General features: G+C 45.2%; 1 protein-coding gene across 20 annotated transcripts in view; it reads left to right on the top strand.

Annotated features, from left to right (window-relative positions):
• PPP2R2B (protein phosphatase 2 regulatory subunit Bbeta) overlaps positions 1–24,766 on the top strand; it is a 440,017-nt gene that overhangs the window by 387,604 nt on the left and 27,647 nt on the right. For all 20 annotated transcript variants that reach the window (XM_025447681.3, XM_025447676.3, XM_049102509.1 and 17 more), the window contains one exon: positions 13,476–13,640. In XM_025447681.3, the coding sequence (XP_025303466.1) occupies positions 13,476–13,640 (165 nt within the window). The remainder of the gene's footprint in view (positions 1–13,475; positions 13,641–24,766) is intronic.

The following is a 24,766-nucleotide window of genomic DNA, read 5'->3' as shown; positions in this document are numbered from 1 at the left end:
CCTGTTTAACCAGCATCCAGATCAATAAACCAAACTTTATTAGCAATCCTCACATCCCTATCATGCTTCCTTCTAGTCTTCATACACCAAAGGTACATTTGATATAACAACCCCCTGATATAAATATTACTATCCCCTATTTAGCTAAAATCCAGTGACATCAAGAAGATTGTTAAATGAGTATTTGAGCCCACATCTTAATCCCGTTATAAAGACCCCGTTTCATAATATAGATGGGTCATTTATTCACTACCTATCCTGTGGTCCATCCCACCACAAACCTGACTCTTCATTTGAATGCCCATTCTCGGGTAATGATTTCTCTACCCATGCAGCTAAGCACCTGACCTGGGAGTCAGTATTTTTTTTCTCTCACTCACCAGCCTCCCTACTCCTGACCCAATCTATGAGCCCTCTAGTGCTTACTCTGAAATATATCTCAAAGCCACCCCTTGCTCTCCCTCTCCACTCCTACCACCCTACACTAGCATAGGCCGCTGTCCCTTCATCTGTGTGACTGCAATAATCTCCTGCTTAGTCTCCCTTTTTTTCTTGATCTTCTACATAGTTCATGTTCCCATAACAGTCAGAGTGGACCTTTCAGATACCTTCAGTATCTAAGTTATCATTCTTCCCCAGCTTAAAACATTCTAATAACTCCCCAATGGATTTAGGATAAAATCCAATTTCTTTACCTTGAGCTACAAGGTTCTACATGATCTGGGCCCTGCCTCCCTCTTTGATATCCAGTCATAGCACTCTCCAGGATTCTCTCTACTTCAGCCAACTCACCTCTTTTCTGTTCCTGGATAAACCTTGATCTCATGTCTCTTCTTTATGTTTGCTGTTCCGTCTTTCTGGGATACTTTGTCCCCGAAATTCACATGACTAACTACATGTTCAGCATTCAGACTTCAATCTAACATTGCCTCCTCAGAGGTCCTTTCCCATTAACTGCCAAGTAGCCCCCAAATAGCCCTCTATCATTCTTATCATCACAGCACACATCACTATTTGAAATTTTGTGTGTGTATTTTGGATTTCCCCATATTCAGGTGTAAATTCTATGAGAGAAGGACTTTGTATGATCTGTTCCTATACTCTAGTACCTAGAACATTCTGAGATAGAAAATACCATTTTGGTTGGACAAGTCAAGTTTGAAGTATGATAGGTTGCTGAAGTGGAACTCTCTAGTAGACATTTAATCATGAAATTCTTTAAGATTTATTTATTTATTTGAGAGAGAGAGAGGGAAAGAGAGAGAGCATGAGCTGGGGCAGGGGCAGAGATAGAGGGTGAATTCCAAGCAGAATCTCTGCTGAGCATGAAGCCTGATACAGGAGCTCGATCTCACAACCCTGAGATCATGACCTGAGCTGAAACTAAGAGTTGGATGCTTAACCGACTGAGCCACCCAGGCATCCCAGTGATCATGAAATTTAACCCAGAAATTTCACTGTAAGAGTACATGGGTTATAGTAAAGCTCTGAATGTTTTGATAAAAACAGACATCATAGTGGTTCAAACACATAAAAAATAATTTCTGTTATAAAGTCCATTGTGATGATCCCCACTAGAAAGCAACCTCCTCCAAACAGTGAACCAGAGAAATAGGTCCTTCCATTTTGCAGCTCCCCACTCTCACCAGGCTTACCTGCAGTCAGGACAGCAAAAGGAAAGATTGTAGAGAACCACATACTGGAGGCTCTTTTGGGCCAGGCCCTAAAATAGCATGAATTCCATTGGTCAGTCACATGGCGACTTCTAACTACAGAGCAGGCTGGGAAATGTAGTGTAGCTGTGCATGTAAAAAGAAATTGACATGGTATTGCTACATAGCTAGCTAGTCTCTACCATAGAAGAGTACTTGATGGTTGCCCAAGCCTTCTTTTTTTTTTAAGTTTTTATTTAAATTCCAGTTAGCTAACATAGTGTTATATTAGCGTCAGGTGCACAATATAGTGAGTGATTCAGTACTTCCATACCACACCCAGTGCTCTTCCCAACAAGTGCCCTCCTTAAGCTTCCATCACCTATTTCACCCATCCCCTACCCCTCCTCCCCTTTGATAACCTTCAGTTTGTTCTCTGTACTGAAGAGTCTGTTTTTCTGGTTTGCCAAGGCATTCTAAGGAAAGGAGCTTTAAGCAAGTAATGGCAGTGATGGAGGTACTAGGACCTGACCCTCAGGACCATGACTGGCATCTGTTATTGATTGCACAGTGGATTCTACATGCTGTCTGAGCCTCAGAGAGCCTGCCTACAGATTTTGCCTGGAAGTACAGCTGCTAATAGAATGAGTGTGGGTTGTGGTGCCCTTTCTCCCTTTACATCTTTTCCAAGAACCAGAAATCTGCTCAGACTCAGCTGCTGTCACTCTGAGCATCTGCTGTCCCCAGTCTAGGTGACATGTTTTCTGGATTTGCCTCCAGGCCTTCAAGATGGAGGCGGGTGGTTTCTTTAGGCCTTTGGGGAGACAGATGCCTTGGGGAAAATGCAAAGGGGAAATATTAATAGCACAATTTAGGTTATATTCTGCAGATGTGTGACAGTCTGCCAGATGCTGGCATACAAATGAGACTGTGCCATTCACCCTTAAAGCAGCCATATGTAAAATAATCATTGTCATCATGAGAATGATGATCACTGATATCTATATAGTTCTTTTCAACTAGTGCCTTAAGCACTGAGCTGACTGTACAAACTGGGACCTTTTTGCCTCTTGTCACTGAAGTACAGCCACCTCTGGGGTAGGAAGCGGCCATCTTTCAAAACACCCTCAAAAAAACACCAACAGGTCTTATTAAATCAAACATTGTTTAGCGCCATTTTTATAATGTGGCTGAAAAACATGGTGCAGGATAGAATAATGTGGGGTTCCCAGAACGTGGTATAAGTACCACTGGGTGGTAATCAAGGTACTTCTAAGCACTATGTGGATTTTTTTCATTTTCATAATTAGATATTCATAATAATACTAAAAAAGACAACTATCATATCAGTCTGGCAATTTCATAGATACTGAAAAATCCACTTAAATTATAAAGTAAGTTTATGTAAAGAAAAGTAAATAGTAAGACAAGTGGTCTTGCAGTGTGGTTAAATAATAAAGTCATGACTTCCACTGCCTGGCATTTGGTATGACACTGGCATTATGATTGAAAATGCAGGCTTTGGAGTTCTAAAAGTTCTAGAAGTTCTGAACATCTTAAAGACTGAAGTTCACACTCAGCTCTACCACTTGCTGGATGTGTAAGCTTTAATAAGGTTCTTAATTTAACCAACCCTCTGTTACTTGATCTTTAGAGAGGAGTTTTACCAAAGAGGATTGTGAGAATTTTTAAAAATATGTTTATATATATGATTATCCACATATATAAAATATATTTATATCTTTAATATGTATATGTGGATAAATGTTATACATACAATTGACCCTTGGACAGCATGTTTTGAACTATGTGGGTCCACTTACACGCAGATTTTTTTCAGTAAATGCAATAATGAATTTTCTTTATTAGACAATAATTTCTTTTCCAATAATGTTTTATTGTAAGACTACAGTGTATATATTATATATAGCATACAAAATTTGTGTTAACTTATCTCATCAGTAAGATTTCTGGTCAACATTGAAGTATTAATTACAAAGATTTAAGGGAGCCAAAAGTTATATGTGGATTATTGACTGCACAAGGATCACTGGCCCTAGTCCCCACACTGTTCAAGGGTCAACTGTATATAAAATATATCCATCTATGTCTCTTTATATACATATGTGTGTGTATATATGTATATATATATATACACACACACACACACACACACACATACACACACATATATGGTTAGGCCAGTACCCTGCTAAATGAATGATAAACAGATTTCAAAAGAAGCTTGATTATCATGGAAAGGACAAGGAAACTAAAAAAGTTAGATGTTAGTATGGTGGTTTCTATTCTACTGAACTCATTACCTGGGTCATCTTCTCAATTCTAGACTCCTCCTTTGGCTTTGCAGTTGGATGCTCTTTTTAAGACATTGCTCATTATACCCTAGACCACATATTTGCAGGATCTCTGAGGTCCGGGGCCTTGTATTTAACACTAGATCAGATTGAGTCCTCTCCTTTCCCTCCATAGCCAGTCTGTCCTTATCTGATGTAACAGGTTCTGTCTTAAAGTGGTCAGACTTTGGCCTTAATGGGTTAACTACTTTTGGACAATAATAACCCATTTCTAGATTAGTGATATTCTAGGGCTAGAAGCAGTCCTAACTTTTCAAACTAGTTTTCTATGGTACACTTAGAATCTTTTGAATTCTTTTCTCAAGGAGGAGAATGAGTTAAATCTGGACTTTTACCTAGTCCAATATGGGACCTATTAATAGGCTACTATCAAGTAAAAGTAAATATTATACAGCCCTCAATAACTGTATACCGAGTACCTAGTTTGTGTCAAGCACTGTACTGAGGCCATGGAGATATAGAAGCGAAAAGAAACTTTCTGCTTTCAGAATGACATTCATCAAATAATCACATTAATGAACATATAAACAGAGGAAAGCCCTGTGAGGAAAGGAAATACATTTGTGTGAATGCTTCTTTTTTCAAATCTGATAGAAACTAGGAATAAAAGAAGACTTTGCAGAGGAACTGATTATTGAGTTGAGATCTGAAAGAAAAAGAATATGAGCTAAGTTGGGAAAGAGGTGTGGAGAGATTGGTCTAGCATGTACAAAGGGCATGTGGCAGAAGGTAATAAAACAATGTTGGAGGAAATCTAAAAAGGCCACTGTGACTGGAACCCAGAGAATGTGTAAGCTTTACACATTCTGGTGGAGCATAGTATAAGCAAGACTGAAAAGGTCAGCAGAAGCCACATCTTACAGAACTCTGTAAGTCTCTGGGCATGAGACAGGATTTCTCTGAGAGAAGACATCTGGACTCCTGGTGTGTTTCATCATTGGCCTTGGTCTTAGCATCCCTGTGTATCAGCTTCATTTGTCAACTGAGCTGAGGCCTTTTTGGACTTTATTCCCTGATCAGGGGACTGTATAACCTCAGCTCTTGGCTTCTGTCTCTCTGTAGTACCATGGACAGCGGCCTGCCTTTTATTCTGGTGGGATTCTTTCTGCCAGACAGACTTTGAAGCAAACTGTGGGGCCTGATACAAGTCTGTCTCCCTTGTTGCTGCTCTGGCTTCCATCCACAAGTGTACATATCAAGTTGAGACTGGCATTTGGTGTAAAAGGAGAGCATTCCAGTGACACCTCCAGCACATTGGCCCACATGTGCCAGGGCAGCCTCCTCCTTCCCATAATAAGTGCTGCCTTGGTGGGTTTTCGAAGGCCTGGTGCTTTGCTTGTGAGGATGCTGACCCTCCGTATCTGTCCTACCTAGGGATTTATGAGATGAGGGATTTCCCTCTACATGAGGAAAGCCCTTTGGACTTCATGTTGTCAGGGCAGAGGGCAAGAATGCAACTAGGTAGGCTTCTGGGGCTTTTTGAGCTTCCTCAGAGCAGTATAGCATAGTAGTTAGGAATGCTTAATAGTTAGCTTAGTAGTTCGACTCTGGAGTTAGATTCACTGGATTTGAATCCAGTTTTTTCTCCTAAAATCTGTGTGACCTTGACAAGTTGTTAACATCTTCTGACCCTCCCATTTCTTCATCGGTTAATGGAGATAATAATAACATCTATCTTGTAAGGTTGTTGTGGGTATTAAATGAGATCATAGTGTTGATTTCTTAGCCAAGTACCTGGCACAGGGAGAAAGCTTAATAAATAGTAGCTATTATTATCTGTAACATTTCCCCATCCCCCTGTTCTTCTAATCTTGTTGCCTGGATCCCGTTCTTTCCTAAGAAAACCACAAGCTAAACGATTTACAGTATCCAGGCCTGGCATCTTGACCTATTATTGACCTATGATGGATTTTCTGCATTAAAAAAAAAACTATGCCTAGAGAATGCTGCTAAGTCACAATGAATTAAAGTAAAATCCATAAACATTTATTGAACACTTACTATGTGTACTGGAATGCCATTTGAATAAAACTCCATCCCTGGTATTATGGTTCTTGTAATCCGAAGCTTAGATGTATCAGCTAGAGTTCAAGCAAAAAGCAAAACTCTTGCAGGAGCACTGTATGTGTGTGTGCTCTTTGCATGTGTGTGTCTGTCTGTCCATCTGTCTACAGAGAGAGGGAAAGGCAGGAGAGGAGGGAGAAGGAGAGAGACTGACTTACTCTAATGAACTAGACTTGCAGTTGTGAGGCTGGCCAAGCAAGTCAGGGTCTGTTAGGCACTTAGTCAGAAATGGAAAATCACAAGTAAGCTGGAAGAGCACAGGATGATTTGAAGCTTGTCCACACATGGCAGTCAGGAAGAGAGAGCCTCTTCCTCAGGGAGGGCCTAAGCTTTCCTTTATAGGTCTTCAACTTGATTAATTCAGGCCCACCAAAGAGAATCTTCCTTTGGTTAACTTGAAGTCAACCTGTGGGGGCCTTTAATCACATCTGTAGAATTGCAGATTCCCTTACAGAAACACCTGGATTTGTGTTTGATTGAATAAGTGAAAGGAGAAGATGTGTGTGTGATACATGCTTCCTCTCTTCTGTCCTTCAACTTTCCTGAGCCCATGTTACCCCACCATAACCAGAGACATCCTAGTAAGGGAACTCTTAAGGATTCAGCCTAACCAAGTTAACATATCACAAAACCAGCAAAGCAAGTATATGGACAGAGGAAGACAGACATGTCAACATACTAGGGAAGATGAGACTAACAATTTTTGGAGCCTGTATTAAGCACCAGGTATAATCTACACATCATCCTTTGTAGTTGTCTGCCTTTTTGTAGATGAGTTAACAAATTTAAAGGCTTTCATGATTATGTAACTAGTCCAGACTTGGAGATTCAGTCTTTCATACTCCATACTCCAGTAAAATATACCCTATCACACCATCTCAAATTACTCAATTGATTATAATAATATGTATTAAGTGTTAGGTGTATTCAAGGTGCTATGGTTACACAAGAAAGGGAGAATCATGAAAGAAATTTGGCTAGAATGAGTCATAAAGAAAGTAACATCTGAACTGACCTTTGAAGAAAATACTGGGTGTTTCCTAATGGTGGAATTCAAGCTCTCTGTCACACGAATAAAATAGGAAAGAGTCTGTGGTTATGAGATTTTCAAGTGCCCTCCCCCAACCCAAATCATGAATTTCATCTCAGCCCTGTGTCTTCTGTAGCTCAGGACATACTTAAAGCAGTAACTAATATGGCACCATATGTCTCTTTGTCGGTCTCTCATATTGAGCCTAGCAATTGGCAAACCCTCCATAAATATTTGCACATTGGCTTTTTTTAAGCTCTTAAAAGAAGAATATCCCTTGGAGTCCTCTTCAGAGATTGCCAGTGTCTTATCATCAAGTAACACATCCGTTCAGCTAATAAGATCTGGATGCTTTGTAATCAGTACTTAATATCCAAAGATCTCATTCAGACTTTGGAAAGGGGGAAAAAGCCCTCAAAGCAATTCATGTCTCCTAAAAGGAAATCCAACTCTAATGCGGGTAGTTCTCAGGGCCAAGATAGGCTGTTCTCCACCTTCAGTATTGGCAGACTCTAAGTACAGCTACATGAAAAACTTCAACTGCTCCTGAACATGGGTGTCTTTCCCAGGCGAACGTAGATTTCCAGCCTGGCCTGCTGAAAGGCTTCCTTTTTGGCTTTCCTGCCCTTGATTGGCAGGGCTTAGAAAGAAAACAAAACAAAACAAAAAATATTGTCAGAATCGGCACTGATAAAGACAAGTGTACAAGGATATCACCTTTAAAAGCCCACAAAACTGAAACATATAAAGCTATCTGGGGAAAACTAGATGCTTTTTTTTTTTTTTTTTTTTTTTGAGAGAGAGAGTGAGAGATGGGATTATCCAGGCTACCATAAAGCCTTTAATAATTGTCTCGTGAAATTATTTCATAATCACAATTCTCAGAGGTTATCGAGGTAAATAGGATTATACCCATTCAAAGGCTAAAAAATCGAAACCCAGAGAGAGAAAATGACTTGCCCACATTTTCCAAGCAAAACAGACTTGGAATCAGAATTGAATCCCAATCTCCTGACCCAGTTTTGTTACAATCATGATATTTATCACAGTATTTTTTTTAAGATTTTATTTATTCATGATAGAGAGAGGCAGAGACACAGGCAGAGGGAGAAGCAGGCTCCATGCCGGGAGCCCGATGCAGGACTCAGGATCACGCCCTGGGCCAAAGACAGGCACTGAACCGCTGAGCCACCAGGGATCCCTATTTATCACAGTATTATCTTGAACTTTACCCATGTTGATGAGGCTCCTGGTCTCTCAACTCTCTCATAGGTGGTTCTAACACAAGGAAACTATTTTTTTTTGTTTATTGTTTAAAAATAAGCACTTATCGTGGAGATATATAGAATCATCTGTAATCTCCCCACCTAGTTTTGGTGTATATACAGGGGAATAGCATCACCATTTTAACATCGCGCTAGCTAATTGAACTATAAGGACTCAGAAAAGTAAATAAATAATAAAAGGGGAAAAAATCTTAACTCTATTTATCCAGAAAGCCTTCTCCTGTTCAGTCCAGGATATACACACACATATATCATTTCTCTCTCTCATCGCTGCTTTATTTTTCTGCTTAGCAGTTATTACCATCTAGTCTATTATATATTATATTTATCTGCCATGCTTAGTGACCATATGCCCTGCTAGGATATAGGCTCCACAGATCAGGAGGATTTTTGGTCCGTTTTGGTCATGACTGTATCCCCTGTACCCAGAAAAGTACTAGCAGGTTCTTTGTTAACATTTGTGGATTTACATGGAGGAATGAATGAACCAATGGTAAAGGTAAATCACCCTTTGTAAGCTAGAGTTACTAAAGGGTGACTTACATGCTGACCCTCCAACTAATCCCTGTAAGGTATTAACCATATTTCCTTCCATTCTCTATTGTCTTTCCCTCTCTCTCATTTTTTACATGATTCTGGTCAGACTGTATATATATTTTGTATTTTACTGGCTGTATATAGATAGAAAGAAGTGAAAATACCTTGTCTTTTTCTGTCCTGTAAGACAACATGATCAAAAGAAATTGTAAAAATGTTAACTAATAATTGAAAATCCCTATCCTCACCCAGACAGAACCATTACTAACATTTAGTAATTTGCCTTTTAGCTCATCATTTTCAGAGTGTAAGTTTTAAATGACATTGTGATCATGCTATAGATACAATATTTCATGGTTTTTAATGGACTTGGAATTTCCATTTCAGAAACAATTTATTGAGGTAGATCAAATTTTAATCATTTCCCTATTTCTTTATACACAGGTTATTGTCAATCTCTTTTATCACATTGCAGTAGACTTTTTTTTTTCATAGAAAGCTTTTTCTAAATTGGAGATTAGGGAAATGACTTTTGAATGGCTCCTGTGCTACCCCTTAGCATCCTGCCATTACCCTCTCCATTCCCTCACCCCACTGGTGATGTAATTTATGGCTCTGGCTTCTTATTTGTTTGAAGCCAATCCCTTAAGGGGTGACCTCCCAGTGTCTTCAATTATTATTTTAAATGATGCCTTAGGCCCTGCCTGGCACAGTGATGCCCTCACCTTCCCTCCTTCTGCCTTCCAAGCATGGAGCTCAGCTGCCAAACTAACTGTGCCCCCTCCTGTCCTCAAAGCTGCCTCCAGAGTCCCAACAGAGAAGCAGATTAACCCCTTTTGTTAGTAGAGGTAATTTGTCTGGGCTCAGCATTAATAAGGAATGCCATAAGCAGTTGGGGTCAGGAAGAACAGATCTGTCAAGCCCCAGGGTTAATTTAATAGCAATCTGTTGGCTGTCTGCCTTGTATATTAGCCGTGAATCCAGTGCTATGTTTTGCTTTTGCCATTTAGTTCTTTGGGACAACAGGGAAAGAATTTGGATAGAGAGCTCTAAAGCATAGGGAGGAGAAAATTGACTGTCAAAATGCATCATTCTGTTTTCAAGATAATACAGGGAGCCATTCACTGGTTATCTCTCTTCTCTTTTCCTCCTGACATGAAGGGCAAAACCACATATGCTGAAGGTGTGCATCTCCCTTTAGAACAGAGTCAGAGGAGAGGACTGGGTTTCTGGATGATGTAGATGTGAAATACCCTGTCCCATCATCCCCATAAGCCATTGAATTTTTAGTTATTAGTCTCAGTCTCGTCCCAAATGTTCTTAGAACTCAGCAAATCCTCCATCGGTTAACAGTTCAAGAAATTCCGTATGTTTCTGTTCCAGTTCGTGGTTCAAAAAAGAGAAAAGTAATTATCACATCCTAGGATGCAGAAATCCTGAGATGCTATGTCCAAATTCTGATTTCAAAAAATGCAGCCACCAGGGTGGTCGGTGAATTAAAAGAACAGAGGCTGCCCTCTCAGATTAGCCAGAGGTTGTTTCGAGAGAGCCAGAATGACTGCACTCAGAATGGCTGTCTCTGGAAGGGCCTTTCCTCAGGGGAGGGAGAGTAGCATGTGGTCAAGAACCCAGGCTCTGAAGCCAGACAGACTGGGTTGGAATCCCAGCTCCTCCTCTTCCTAGTCCTGTGACCTTGATGAATTCACCTCAGTTACTGCTTCTTCCACTGGAGAATAGGCCTGTTCATAGTATTGATCGCATAGGGCTGAGATGAAGGTCAAATGGGACAATGTGTGGCACTTGGTAAACATGAACTATTGGTTATTATTCTCTTGTCCTTCGCAGTTATTAAAGAGAGGATTTGAATCATCTCTGAACCGCGTAGAGTCAGACATACTAGTCAAAGGGGTGATGCTTGAGGATGAGAGATGATGGGGAGGCTCAAAAAAGTCCAGCTTGGGGGTGAGAGGGAGGGAGCATGGATCCAGGGGAAGCAGCCCTCAGCAGATTCTGTGCGCACATCCCCGTGATGCTGTTCTAGATGCTGGGCGATGTTCCTTCCTGCTTTCATAGATATCTTTAAGCACTTCATTTTCACACATTCTGACTTTGGGGCTTTATTTTTAGGTAAGAAAGAAATAGTAGATGCGGCACCTCCCCCTCCCACACAGCAAAGATCCTTTCCAGTTAAGCTTGTTTTTAGAGCTCTACTGGTAGAGGTTGAGAAAGCTGACACCAGATTTTCTTGCCCTATTTTAGGAAAAGAGAAACATGCTCACTGGCACGGTAGGGTATGGAAGCTCTTTCTGGAGGGCGATGAGATCTGACGGCAGCTGAACACTAACCTCTGCTCACCCCATCCCGTGGTGTGGACACCAAGCCCAGGGTATAGGTCAGGGAGCTGGAGAGAACATCAGAGGTGCAGCTTGGAACATCCTAGGGGACACAGCCTCCTGCCCCCCAGCATGTGGTGCTAACTGCAATCATATTTATAACTCGGGCAGCAGTTGAGTTGAAAGGTAGTATTTTGTGAATCCAGGGGACCTACATGCTCTGCAGACCCAAGTGATATTTGCATCTGAGTTTGGTGGGGCAAATTGTAGTAAAATGCAGTGTTAGTTCAGTCTCAGACTAATTTTGGAAAGCCACGACAGGACTTATAACAGATCATTGAAGGGGAAAGAGGCAAAACCAAGTACAGAGCCATTATTGCACCAGATTGTGTGCTGGAGCTTAGGTGGTGTGTGGTAACAGATGCTTATGTTGATGCTGGTATGACTAAAAATACAAGCACATTTATTTGTACCATATATATACTCTTTTTTTTAAAGATTTTATTTATTTATTCATGAGAGGCAGAGACATAGAGGGAGAAGCAGGCTCCCTGCGGGGAGCCCGCTGTGAGACTGGATCCCAGGACCCCAGGATCACGACCTGAACCACTGAGCCACCCAGGTGCCCCCCTTATGTATACTCTAAAAAGAGGGGGACTGCGTTACTAACTTTATGAAACATCCATCCCCACCTAATAACAGAGTCTGTGTTAAGTTACTTCTTGTTGAATCATTGCACTGTTTCCCCAAATGGGATATACAAGCTCCTGGCACAGACGTAAACATTTTTATTTTAATTGGTATGCATTTATTTCATGCATATTATTTAAAATGTAACCAGCTCGTTAAACCCACAGTTTTATGAATAGTGGGTTACAGCTTAGACAAGGCTAGGAAACAGAGTTGATTTAAGCCGACCAGAAGGACAATGTTAAGCGAATACCACCTATTGATATATACATGGGGCCCAATCAGAAAGCTGGCTCAAAAGTGATAAAGTCTTGGGAAAGTGGGAATCACTTTGGTCAGCTTTCCTGTGTAACAGCACCCACATCACGAGGCCCGTTTCTTTGCAGGAAGTTTCGGGTCCTCGGCATCACAGCCTCAGACAGGTGCTTCCTACCCTGCACGCAGGTCCCCCAAACTCCAGGGTAGCACAGACTCGTTCCCTCCCACATGCCAGACATCCTCCTGAAAGTCCTTACATCCACTGAGGCATCTCCACAATTAAAAGGCCAAATGATCCGTTTCAGTAATTAAGGACGAGGTCTTTGAAAATGGAGGTATAATCATTCTTGATCAGAAAGGAAAATACTGAGGAAGAAAAAACAGATGATAAAACAAAGGTCTATTCCATGGGAGGCTGAAACTGTCCCACCATCCAACTGGAGGGCTTTTTTTCTGGTGCTTAAACTCCCACCCAAGCTCTTAAGGCAAATCACAGCTTATGGAAGCTTGAGGTCCTCCGTAGTGTCTTCGATGAGAGACATTTTGCATAATTACTCAAAAGCACAAGTTTGGCCCCTGGGAGGAAATCCTGGTGCTGCTTCTCCAGCCTTGTGACACAGGGCAGGCCCCCATCTCCATCCCTGGAGGGAATAAGAAAAGGACAGGTTACAGAGCTGTTCTAAGGATTAACTGCACTAAAGTACTGATCTGCTTTGCAAACAATGGGCCTATGGTCAGTGCTCACAAAATGGTAGCAGCAGCTATTCTTACTCTCACCAGCGTGTTATTAAAGAAGATCTCAGGGATTTCGTGGAAGAGGATTCACAATCTACTGTGGGTATCATTTATCAGCCTAATCGGGGGAAAGTTTCAAGTGAACTGAATCATTTAGTTGGAATGGGGCTAGCTTCTTCACCACTGTTGTCTCTGTGGCTTGGCACATTTTAGCCTGAATGCATGAGCAGACAACTTTGATGGGCGATGAGACGGGTTCCCTATGTGGTGGAGGATGAAATACTCAAAAGAGGCCAGGGAGACCTGAGTTCTAATGATGCCTCAGACCTGGGCATCCCTCGGCCTCATCTGCCAAGACCAGTAAGCCCTGCCTCATTTGCTTGCAAGGTTACCGTGAAGATTCCCTGTGTGTGGTAGATGCTCACAGGTTACCCTTAAACTAGGCGGTGCCGCTACTCATCACCCCTGAGCTTCTGCCCCCGGTCCTGGTCCCGTCCTTGACTCACCTGTGCCAGATATCGTTGACATTAAGCCGGCCAACATGGAGGAGCTCACGGAGGTGATCACAGCAGCCGAGTTCCACCCGCATCACTGCAACAGCTTCGTGTACAGCAGCAGCAAAGGGACAATCCGGCTGTGTGACATGAGGGCGTCGGCCTTGTGTGACAGGCACAGCAAATGTGAGTAGCAAGCTGTGCACAGTGGATGGGGTGATGGGGTGGGCAGGCCAGGCCCCTGACCTGCAGGAGGAGGAGGGGAGAACCTAGAGGATTTGGATCTCCTTCCCCACCTGACATCCCCTGGCAGCAAAGTCCAGGTGTTGGCCTGACTCAGAATCCGTGCCACATCTGGTGTGTGGGTACATAGGAACCCTCATGTTCAATTCCACAAGTGTTCGCTTAAGGCATGTAATCCAGAGGTGAATGAGACCCTGTCACATCACATTGTGGCATGATCCGAATTGTGTTTTAACATCACTCTTGCTGCCATAGAGAGAATGAATCTGCAGAGTTCCCTGAAGGGAGACCAGTTAGGGGATCATTGCAATGTGCTGGCAGGCGATCTGGGGATGAGTGTGGCCTGGACAGGGGTGCTGGTGTGCCAGTGGAGAGGGGCTGGCGGGTTCTGGACAGATCTTGGTGGTAACAGGGCCTCCTGGACTGTGTGAGAGGCTGAGAGTATACAGGCAATCACAAATGGCAACTGGAAATGGTGACTAAGTTAATAAAGCTCTCCTGCATGTTTAAGAGTTGCTAGACCACATCTTAAAAGTTCTCTTCGCCAGAAAAAGAACTTGTAACTCTGTGTGGGAATGAATGTTAACTAGGCTTATTGGTGATTATTTTGTGGTATATACATATATCAAATCATTATGTTGTATATTTAAAACTTATATAATGTCATATTTCAATTATATGTCAATTAGAAAAAAAAAAAAAAAGCACCTGTAGGAAGTGGTTAGTACCCTCCTGGAGAGGTGGTGGCTTTGGGACCAGAACTTTAGAAATGCCCGTGGCCGTAGTGTGCACTAGAGAAAAGCTTCAGAGGAAGAGGATGGGTTAAATAAAGAGCAACTGGACTCACCAGCCACAGTCATGATGGTTTTCTAGGCATTGTTGGAGAGAAGTAGCTCCCAACTAGTGGGGACTGAGTGCTTAAAAGCCAAAGGCTCCACGAGCTCCCTGAGCAGGTGAAGCCTGCTGGCCCCAACAGTGAGTACTGGGGTAGACCAGGAGGGCCTAGCTGTGGTGGAGGAAGGGAGCCCAGTAGCAGCCCACCCTCTCCCGTGGGCTCAGCCAGGTCCACCAGCACAAACAAAACAGTAGGTGAGACCTGAGACCCTGGGGAAGTGCCAACCATAACAGATGTTCTTTGAAGTCTTACTTCTCCATCTTAAGATTTTGCATGGATTTTGCATTTTACTCCCATAAAATGTCTATTTTCAGTTTAATTAAATAATTACATTTCTACCCTACTCCCAGATTTCAAGCAAAATTGGTGTTCCCAAAAGAGAGTGTTTATCCTATGGCTTTCTGCACTGCCTGGTGCATCACCATCTCCTCCTCCTCCTACTCCTCCTCAGATATGTACATGTGCCCCAGTTTGAGAAAAACAGTCCCTAACATGTGGAGAGTAATTTGAGATCGTTTGGCTGGAGAATAGAGTGATAGAATTTATGGTTTATGGAAGATTAACACAGTGGCAGTGAGAAGAAAGAAAGGAGAAGTAGAAAATATTGCTTTGGTCTCAAGACAAAGGACATTCAGGATGGAAATCAGAAGGAAGAGAAGAGGAAAAGGGACATTTGTTTTTTAAATAACTACGGTGACGTAAGCAGTATCAGAGGTTGGCCTTCATCGCGCGTAGATACTCATTGCTCACCGCCCTTCCCCTCCAGAACACAAACCCTCTGAGGATAAGCACTAAATCTGTTCTGCTCACACCACATTGCCAATGCCTGGCACATAAGTAGGTGCTCAGTAAATACTTGTTCAATAAATGCATGAATGCCTGAAGGTTGACATAAGTGGCATGTGAAACAGGGACTGGTGAGAGCCACAGTGGGGCAGAGTCAAGGCTTGGGGGTCAGTTGGGGAGCTGCTCTGTGTGGGGTGCCCTGAGCAGCCTGAAGTGGGGGGGCAGGTTTCTCTGGTGAGTGAAGCCAGAACTGGCTGGTAGGTCCCCTGACCAAGGTGGATGCTGGAGGTGGCGCGAGGAACTCCAGTGTGCTCACAGCCCTGGGTGGCAGACCCAGGTACTGAAGAATAAAGCTCACTGGGAGGTTTGATGAACCCGGAGCTCGGGGTGGGAAAAGGAACTCCCAGAACCAGAAAGGTTTGGAACAGAAGCTTTGGAATTGGAACTGCGCTCTGACCTTCAGTTCTGTGTGACCTCGAGCAAGTTATTTAATCCTTTTGAGCCCCAAGTTCCTCCCCTGAAAGTAAAATTCATCGGAACGGCCTCATCGGGCCGACTGTTCACTGGAAGGAGATGCCAACGTGTGCCTAAGAACCTGGTGTCTGCTGGACACACAGGGGACAGTAAGTGGCAGCAGTAGTTCCCACAGAAGACCTGAACTCCGCCAAACCGGGCCTGCAGCTGGGGTGCAGTGCTACAGCCTTAACTCTTTTCCCATGACATGAAGCCCCATTATTCATTTGTTTTAGTTGTTTTTGTTGAGCACATACTAATACATCAGGTTCTTTGCCAGGCGGAGGACATACCTGGTTTCCTCCGCATGGAGCATCCTATCTCTGTCAGTGAGGGTTCTGCAGACAAGCAGAACCAGTAGGAGGTGGATGGATAGACAGACAGACATATACATGTGTGCATATGAGAGAGAGATTTATTAGAAGTATTTGGCTCATGGAATTACAGAGGCCAACAAGTCCCAAGATCCACAGTGGTGCAGCAGGAGCCCCACAGAGCCAATGGTATATTTGCAGTCCAAGTCCAAGACCTCAGACCCAGGAGAGCTGATGGTATAATTTTAATCCAAAGGCCAGCAGGCTCATGATCCGGGAAGAGCCAGTATTTTCAGTTCAAGTATGAATCCAGGGGGAAATAAAAATGAACGTCCCAGCTCAAAGGGGTCCGGTGAAAGAATTTCTTCTTATTTGGGGAGGGTTGGCCTTTTGTTCTGTTCAGACCTTTGACTGATTGGATGAGCCCCACCCACATTTGGGAGGGCAATCTGCTTCACTCAGTCTATCAATTTAAATGTTCAAGTCATCCAGACACACTTTCAGAGAAACACCTAGAATAATGCTTGACCAAATATCTAGGCACCCCACGGCCCAGGCAGGTTGAAGAAAGAAAGACCCATTCATCAGGGAATGGCAAACAGGACATTGCAACCGTAATAAGGTAGGAGAGGCTCATGGTGCTGCGAGGGAGTGCGACAAGGAGCCTGCCCCCCAGGCGGTCACCTCCGAGCTGTGACCTGACCCTCGACAAGAGACCCAGGAAGAGTCATGGGGCCCACACCCCCAGGTGCCCCCCAGGGGCCTGGGTCACACAGCCCTAGAGAGGCAGAGCCTGGGGACGGTCCCCAGGAAGGCCCCAAGGGCCACCCCCCCGCCCCCCCAGCCCTGCCTCCCACGCTCCATCCCCACCCCGGCCACAGCGCTGCTCTGAATTGCCAGTGCCAGCCTCCTAATCTAATTAAGAAGCGAACAAAATGCATTTTCCTGACTCGTCCGAAGTGCCCACCTTCTTCGATGCACATCCCCCTTTGTTCGGTGGCGGCGGCGGCGGCCCTGGCTCCTGCCGGCTTGGGAAACGGGCTCGCTCTGACCTCTCGCCTGACATTTCATATTGATTTTCTCCATCCTCCTCAAACGCCAGCCTTCGGTGGGCGACGGCGCAGCCGAGGTGTGTGAACAGAATTGAGACAGTTCATCAGAGTTCAAGATGAAAAGCAACATTGGCTTTCGGAGATGAGCTCTGAGAAGGAGAGTATTTAATAACCGTCGGCGTTTAATCAAAATGCCGAGCAGAGCCGTGTGATCGGGGCTGCATATATTAATTTCCATATGTCCCTCACTCTGCATACTCAGCAGGGGTTGGAAGGGATGATGCTCTCCTTCATCTCTCTATTTTTTTTTCCTATCCCTTCTGGCAGCAGTGACAAGGGTTGCGTTCGCAGTTTGAGATTTTAATGCCTAGAACAATAGCAGTTGGCTGGGCTGCACCGTGCTTTCCCTTCCCAGTGCATGACTGTTGGCAGGTGAGTGAAGACACTGGCCCAGGTCGGATGAATGACAACCTAGGAAATAAAAGAGAAATTACATCTGACCTCTTTCCCAGGGTGCTGCATGAATCTGGTCCCTGCCCACCTCTCCAACCTCAGCTCCCCATAGTCTGGCCACACGGGGCCTGCTCCTCTAATGCACTCAGACCTGCCTCAGGACCTTTGCACAGGCTGTTCCTCGGCCTGGAATGCTCTCCCAGCGTGTTCCTGCTTGTCTGGACTGTTCTTGTTTTTTTAGGTCTCTGGGAGAATCTCACTTCCTCAGAGAGGAATTCCCTGTTTACTTCATTTGTACCCTGTTTATATCCCATTACCCTGTTTTATTTATTTTTTTGTAGCATTCGTCTCTAGATGTTTTCTTTTCTTTCTGTGTCCTCCCCCCCCCCCACCTAGAATGTAATCTCCTTGATGGCAGGGACTTTATCTTACCAACCACTGAATTACCAATACTTAGTGTAGTGCCAGCTACATGTAGGGCTTCACTGGATCTCTGTGGTGGAAAAGCAGGCAGATGGGAAGTGACAGGTGAAGGAGGGTGTGTTCATTTACTAGAGTTGCTGTAGCAAAGCACCACCAACGGGTGGCTTAACCAAACCTAATTATCTCACAGTTCTGGCACCACAAGTCCCATATCAGAGCATTATCTGGGTTCACTTCTTCTGAATGCCATGCAGAAAGGCCTTCTGTTCTAGGCCTTTCTCCCTGGCTTACTGACGACTGTCTTCTCCCTGTGTCCTCACATCATCTTCCCTCGGCACATGTCTACATCTCAAACTCCCCTTCTGTTAAGGACACCAGTCATATGGGATTAGGGTCCACCCTACTGACCTCATTTTAATTTACCTACCTCTTTAAAGACCCTCCCTCCAGGTACAGTTACAGTCTGACATACTGGGGGTTGGGCTTCAACATAAGAATTTGGGCAGCAAGGGACACAATTCAGCGCATAACAGGAGACAGGAAAATAATCAAGAGCACTGGCCCTGGAAGCAGCAGTGCCAGGTGTGCATCCCAGGCTCTCTTGCTGCTGTGGGTGAGAAGAGCAGCAGGTGAAATCCTCAAATGGAAACAGAGAAGGCAGGGGGCGGTAGGGGCGGTGGTTTCCCCTGAAGGGCCCTAGAGACTGAACCTGCCACTAACCTGTGGATGCAGTTAAAGAGGGAGGAAGTGCAGCAATGTGAGGAGAGCGGGTATAGATGGAGGCTGGCAGGCCCGGGTGAAAGGGGTGAGGTCAGACTCCTGAGAGGCAGGCACCTTGCCTGTCTTCCACACTCCCCCCAGCGTCGTATTTTTACTTCCCTGATTTGAAGTCCGTGAATAACAAGCAAACCCTGCTGGGTGCCTTGGCTCCGGGGTGGAAACATAGGGTTCCCTGCGTGCGCACACGTGCGCGCACACACACACACACACACACACCCTTTGACTTGGCTGCTCACACCTGCCTTAGGTACTGGGGTGGGCGAGGCAGTGCAGAGCCCAGCAGGATGCTCCTTGTTCTCATCCATCCAGGAGGCCGGGAGAGAACACAGAGTGGGAAGCTTAAACAACATGCATCTATTTCTCTTATCCCAGAGGCTGGCAAGTCCAAGACCAAGGCCCAGACAGACTCAGTGTGTGGTGAGGACCCGCCTCTTGGTTCCTAGACAGTGTCATAGTGCTGTGTCCTCACATGGTGGGAGGGGTGAGGGAGCGTTCAGTGGGCTCTCTTCTCATTCATGAGGGCCCCACTCTTGAGACCTAATCACCCCCCCGAGGACCACCCTTACAGATGCTGTCCCACTGGGGCGGGGGGCAGGAGGATTCGACATGTGACCTTGGCCCAGGGCGAGGGGCACAAACGTTCGGTCCAGAGCATTCCCTGTCTGCACAGGCTAGAACGTTTTGCTTTGTTTCTTCCCTTCTTCCGGCCTAGACTGACAGTAGTGCAGGAGCTCAGAGACAGGGCCAGTGTCAGGGAGGGACGTCAGTCCGGTATCCATTGTAGTCTGTGCCCATGGCCTAACTGCGTGACCTGGAACAGGTTCCTTAACCCCTCTGTGCCTCAGCTTCCTCGTCTATAAACTAGGGCCAGTGGGAGTGCACACCTTACAGGTGAAGCCTTAGAGCAGTGCCCGGCCTGTGGGAGCTCCGTGTCAGATTCGGCTGGGATGCTGGTGCGATCCTGCTTCCTTTCCACACGTGTCTTTTAAGAGTGGAAACAGGAGGAGCACCTGAGTGGCTCGGTTCGTTAAGCCTGTCCCTTCGGCTCAGGTCATGATCCTGGAGTCCAGGGATCGAGCCCTGCGTCGGGCTCCCTGGCTCCCTGCTCAGCACAGAGCCTACTTCTCCCTTTCCCTCTGCCTGCTGCTCCCCCTGCTTGTGCTCTCCACCACACACACCCCCGCCCCCATCAAATAAATAAATCTTTAAAAAAAAATGGGAACAGGAACAGCGGCAGCAATGGCCATAGATATAGTAATGTCAGAGGCCATTATCACAGCTAACTTCTAGAACATTTTATGATGTCTAGAAAGTAGGCCAAGGGGTGAGCTCATTCAGCCCTCCTGACAGCCTCTGAGGCGCATACCATCATGAGTCACATTTTTTTTAATTTTATTTATTTATTTATGAGAGAGACAGAGAGGCAGAGACACAGGCAGAGGCAGAAGCAGGCTCCATGCAGGGAGCCTGACGTGGGACTCAATCCCAGGTCTCCAGGATCACATCCTGGGCTGAAGGGGGCACTAAACCACTGAGCCACCTGGGCTGCCCCATGAGTCACGTTTTACAGATGATGAAGAGGGGAGACAATACTCTGATGGCCACCAAATGTTCCTTTTTGTGGCAGAATACCAAATGCTCCCCAGTGACAGAGCTGGGGTTTGATCCAGATGTGTACTCCTTAACCAGGACACCAGAAGTCTCTTATTCAGTTAAGATTTATTCAGCACATACTCACTCCTGCCTTGATGGAACTCATATTGCCAGCAGGGAGTCAGGGGTCACGGGGAACACACCAATATACAATTGAACGTGCTCATCTCTTTTTTAAAAAGAACATTTATTCATGAGAGAGGAGAGAGAGGCAGAGACACAGGCAGAGGGAGAAGCAGGCTCTATGCAGGGAGCCCAATGTGGGACTCGATCCTGGGACCCTGGGATCATGCCCTGAGCCCAACCACTGAGCCACCGAGGTGACCCTGAACTGAGATTGGAATTGTCAGAAGCAGATAAAGAGAGATAACATCGAAGTATGAGGGCCCTCACAGGGGAGCAACCTTGTGTGTTTGAAGAATAGGAGACAGACCGGTGGATGGAGGCTTGGTGGGCAGAGCCACAGAGTGGAGAATGAGGCCAAAAAAGTAGGGGGAGCCAGAGAAGGTTGTCTTGGAGACCAGTCAAAGCCCCTGGATTCCCTTTAAAGTGAGGTGGAAGCCAGGAGATGTTTCTAAGCAGAGAAGTGTCTAGTACTCTACTAACGACCATAAGAGAAGTTCTCAACGGGGTGGCGAGCTGGAAGCAGAGAGACTGGTTAGCAGGTGCTCGCCTCAGCCTGGACAGGAAACGATAGTGCCTCTGACCAGGACCTCGACCCTGAAGGGCTGGTAAGTAGGCAGATGCAGAATCTCCCAAGGAGGCAGAGCTCAGCGGACCCACTGAGGGGCTGGTGATGGAGAGATCTAGAAAGAGAGGCGCATAAAATAACTCATGGGTATCGGTCTTGACCGACTGAGGGCGTAGTGATGACGTCCAGAGATGAGGACACTGAGCATGGGAATAGGTTGAGGTGGAAAGACCAAGCATTCTCTTTGGGATGTTCCAGATCGAGATGGCTCTGACCAGCCCATGTAGGGAAGTGTGCAATGCATGGACACCTGAGTGTGGAAGTCGGAAGAGAGGTGTGGGCTGAAGAGAGAACTTAGGAGTCATGAGCTGTTATGATATTTAAAGCCAAGGGACAGGGTGAAGTCACTTAGGGGAGAGCATGTCCGTGGGGAGGAGTGGAGAGTCCAAGACGGAGGCCTAAGGCCCAGCAACATTCACCAGTGGGGTGGGGGTAAGGGGAGGTGGTCTGAGAGTGAGCTGCCATGAGGGAAGAGGAAAACGAGGGCTGGAGGACAGAGGGGCGTGGGGAGGCTGTGCTATAAAAGCCAAGAGGTGGGGGGGTGAGGAGTCAGGGCTCCTGTGTGCAGCAGTGACGGGTGGCTGCAGCGCCCGTCCCCTTGCCTGGCTCCACCGGTGAGTCTGCTCCATGCAGTCATTGTCTTCCAGCAGCCAGGCCCTTCTGCACCGGCAGCTCAAGATGTGACCACCGAAATTCCCTCATTCAGATGACACCAAGGCAGGCTGCCTAGCTAGGGACAGTCAGCACCAACCCTGCAGTGCACTTCCACCTGTGGCCATGTGGCTGGTGTGAAGATGATCAGACTTTTTCATGTGGTGGAGGATAGATAGAAGTCCTGGAGGCCATAAAGTCTTATCCATATTTTAGTGAATAACATAGTCATTGGGAAAACAGCCTGGTTCCATTGCAAGCAGTTCGATGCCCGCTCTAACCAATCAAATCAGAAATTCCATTTTCCTCCAAAAGTGTGTATAGTGGAAGGGGGTGCCTCTTACTTTTGAGCCCTTCTATATTTGGTTTAAACCTCACAACAGCCCATGAAGATTGATACCAGGAACTCCAATTTACAGATGGGGCACAGAGGTGAAGACACCTGCCCCAAGTCAGAAAGAAGGAGCCAACATTTGATCTGTCTGCTTCCAAGAGAAGTGTTTCTTTTCCTGGCTATTTGGCAGTTAGCGAAGGAGCATGACCCTTTGCTAACATCCAGAAGTATTATTTCACGGGGCCCCATTTCATATAATGCCCACCTGCTGGATCCCCCAGCCCAGTGATTTCCAACTTGAGAACTAACTGTGCCCTTGCAGAGAACGTGAAACCCACTGTCTCCTTCTTCACCCTCATCTACAAACTTAATTGCCAAGTCCTGCTTCTCTAGACCACTAGATCCCTTAATAAAGCTACGGCTCATTCCCCGGGTCTCTGGTGGAATGTGCCCGAAGACATCAGCGAGAATACAGCAATGAATCTTAAAACCTCTGAGGTTTGACAGAGCTTCCAAAAGAGGTTCAGTATTGATCGGGCACATAATTAACTCTGTTTATTTTAGGGGAGTTTAGGTGAAAAAGACAAGGCCCTTTATTAAAATGCTTCTGCCTGGTGACAGGATTACACACAGAGAGACACCATCCCCTCCTGGGGAAAAGCCAGAGACATTGCTACAAGGAGTAGAATTCACTAAAACCAGCCCTCCCCCCACCCCAACCCAGTGCCTACCCCCTTCCAGTTTAACAGCCATTAACAACTGAATAGGCAAGACCCAAGCCATTGAGTAAAAATAGAATCCTTTCCCCCCTTCCCCCATCCTCATTTCCATTTTTGATTAATTTAACCAGTTCTGTCAATTAGTCATCCTAGAGACTCCAGTTGAGTGCATTTTCCTAAGAAGTAGAAGGCTTATTAATTTTGGAGGCAAGTATCATTCATTAGTAGTTGACACCTTCCCGGGCCCTGCTCTCTCCCTCACTAGGGGGTCTTAGATGAGAAGGCAATAGAGCCACAACTGGCTCAGGCACGTGGCTACAGCCCCAGAGACACAGAACAGGAAAGGCTGGCCATGACTTTGTAGGTGGCCCTGGGCCCCTTTGGGCTTGGGACATCTCAAAACCAACTGGCCCATCATCCTCATCCATGACAAGCCATCACCAGCAAAGCAGTCACAGGTACTGGGTGAGCATCCTGACCTTGAGGTTCAAGAGAACCGTAGTCAAGGGAGTACCTGGAGAGAGAGGCATGGGCCTGGGCAGGATAGGTCCTCCCACCGCAGGTGACATCAGAAAGTTCACCTCTTCCTCTATGTACTAGTTTACTCTGGCCCCTGTAACAAATTATCACAAATTAAGTGACTAAAAGCAACAGAAGTGTATCATCTAATGGTTCCGTAGGTCAAAAGTCGGACACAGGTCTCACTGGCTAAAATCAAGGTGTTGGGGCGGGGGGTGGGAGTGAATGGGTGACGGGCACTGGGTGTTATTCTGTATGTTAGTAAATTGAACACCAATAAAAAAATAAATAAATAAATAAATAAATAAATAAATAAATAAATAAATAAAATAAAATAAAATCAAGGTGTTGGCAGGGGTGTGTTCTTTTGGAGGCTCTAAGGGAGAATCCATATCTTTGTTTTTTGAACTTCTAAGAGCTTACCCCCATTCCTTGGCTTATGGTCCCTTTATCTGAAAGCCAACAACAGTAGGACGAATCCTTAACACAGCCCTTTGCTTTCCTTCCTTCCTTTTCCACATGTAGGGACTTTTGTGAGTGCATTGCATCCGCCCAGGTAATCCAAACTAATCTTATTTTAGGTCAGATGATGAGCAACCTTAATTCCATTTACAATCTTAATTCACTTCTGCCATGAAAGGTAAAATATTTATGAGTTCTGGGGACTAAGACGTGGACATCTTTCGGGAGTCATGACTCTGCCTACCCTATTCCTCAAGTGTCACTAAGTAGGATTAAGTGCCCTCCAACTGACCACCTGATACTATTGGTGGAAATTATCTGTTTCCATTGCGTCTCTGTCATTAAATGGCTCCTCCATTATTGCTGAAGCTCTTGTTTATCCCATTTGCACTTAGCATAGCGAAGGTGCTAACCAAATGCCTGTAGAACAGCTATAGTCATGCAGTGGGATAAATTTGCACCTGAGTCTTCTCTGTATGTAAATGAAAAGGCTCACACTAAGGAGTGGTTGGCCCCATCTGTGTTCACTGTTTCTAGCTTTTGGAACACATTGGCATTTGTAGGTGACAAAAATAAAAGGAAGAGGAGTCTCCGAAATGATGATAATCAACCTACTGATCATTTATTTGACAACTATTGATTGTTGCTACTGTGTGCCAGGCTCTGTTCTAGGCAGTAGGAAAATGATATCGCCTGCCCCCATGGCACCCTATCCAAGTAGATAACACACACAGGCAAATAAGGTAACGTGAGATTTGGCAAAA

This window comes from Canis lupus, chromosome 2, assembly GCF_003254725.2.
Source record: "Canis lupus dingo isolate Sandy chromosome 2, ASM325472v2, whole genome shotgun sequence".
NCBI classification, from domain to species: Eukaryota; Metazoa; Chordata; class Mammalia; order Carnivora; family Canidae; genus Canis; species Canis lupus.
This window is presented reverse-complemented; position numbering and strand designations above follow the sequence as displayed.